General features: G+C 38.5%; 1 protein-coding gene across 1 annotated transcript in view; it reads right to left on the bottom strand.

Moving 5' to 3' along the window:
- Positions 1 to 197: 197 nt before the first annotated feature.
- The window catches only part of ptcd3 (pentatricopeptide repeat domain 3), a gene marked incomplete at its 3' end in the record, with an annotated part of 19,867 nt that continues 18,719 nt past the window's right edge, over positions 198 to 1,345 (bottom strand). Inside the window, 1 exon segment of the mRNA XM_014029211.1 lies at positions 198 to 280. Within this exon segment, the coding sequence (XP_013884665.1) occupies positions 198 to 280 (83 nt within the window).

The raw sequence follows: 1,345 nt of genomic DNA, 5'->3' as shown, positions 1-1,345 counted from the left end.
GCTCATTTACACACTTTTCCTGAAGATAGAAGAGTTTGTTGAATCTGACGTGACATGTTCGTACGAACCCTTTGTACGAACAAAAGTAAGAGGAATTTTGGATAAGAATACGAACATGTTCTTGCATGAGGCCCAATGTTGTTTTGTGAGTTGAGTCTCTAAAAGTGTCTCTCAGACTGAAGAAAAAAGCAGCTTACAGACACGAGTTCCCATTTCTCATCAGGGTTTTCTCGAACATCTGGAACTGCTGAGATCAGAGCGTTGAACATGTGAACATCTCCTGCAGAGGGAAGATCACAGACAAAAATGTAAAATCACCTCCAAGTGAACTTTTTAACAATTTTAAATTTTAGCAGAAGAAAGCTTGAACCATTCCCTAAGAAATCTGAAAAAAGATTACACGACTTCTTTGTTTATTGTGAACTGAACTCACATTCATCCTGAGGGTCATTAGGGTTTGTTAGCTAGGTTTAAACTCCACACTTCAGTATGAGAAGCTATGTGGAGATGAGACTAAGGTCCAGAAGGACCTCTACCCACCTGCACTTTGTGGCAGTGCGACCAGGAGGAGGAAGCTTGTTTCAGAGTTAAACACTTCTAACCTTCAACTGTTACTGGTGCTGCTCATTACCTGCCAGCACCACCCCCACAGTGAAGCATGGGGGGGAGGGGGGGGGGTCTTTCTTTAGCAGAAGGAACTGGGAGACTGAAAACTAAAGAAAACATGGATCCAATGTGAGGTGGTCCAGACAGAGTCCAGTAAATCCTATCAAACGTTTTCAGCTAAACTTGAAAACGGCTCCGCCCACTTTCCCGTCCAAATAGACTGAGATTAAGATTTAAACAAGATAAATGGAAGAAAAATGCCCACTATATACTGTTAACACACTGAGTACATCACTGTACTTTATGTTAAAATTATCAACTTTATACATATATCATGTACATCCACTGTAAACATACATCACTGTCACTTTAATCCTGATGCCAGTACTGTGAACCTTTATTCACACTTTATGCTGTTACATTTCTGTTTTTATACCTAATGTTTTACTAACTGGTTACTTAAGATGCTTATTGCAGCAGGGTCTGTGTGTCTCTACATTATGAAGATTTGATAATAAACTTTGACTTGATGTGATGTTTTCAACAATAAAATTATTTGGTTCCGTTTATTTTTAAGACACATTTCATTTTTCATCTTATTCAAATTCAATTCAATTCAAAAAKACTTTATTGATCCCAGAGGGAAATGAGGTGTTGTTATAACTCATTGAACTAAAAACTTATTGTAGATGCTGATGGCTGTGGGCAGGAAAGACCTTCTGTAGCGTCTGTATTACAG

Source organism: Austrofundulus limnaeus, unplaced genomic scaffold (genome assembly GCF_001266775.1).
Source record: "Austrofundulus limnaeus strain Quisiro unplaced genomic scaffold, Austrofundulus_limnaeus-1.0 Scaffold869, whole genome shotgun sequence".
In the NCBI taxonomy this organism is placed as follows: domain Eukaryota; kingdom Metazoa; phylum Chordata; class Actinopteri; order Cyprinodontiformes; family Rivulidae; genus Austrofundulus; species Austrofundulus limnaeus.
This window is presented reverse-complemented; position numbering and strand designations above follow the sequence as displayed.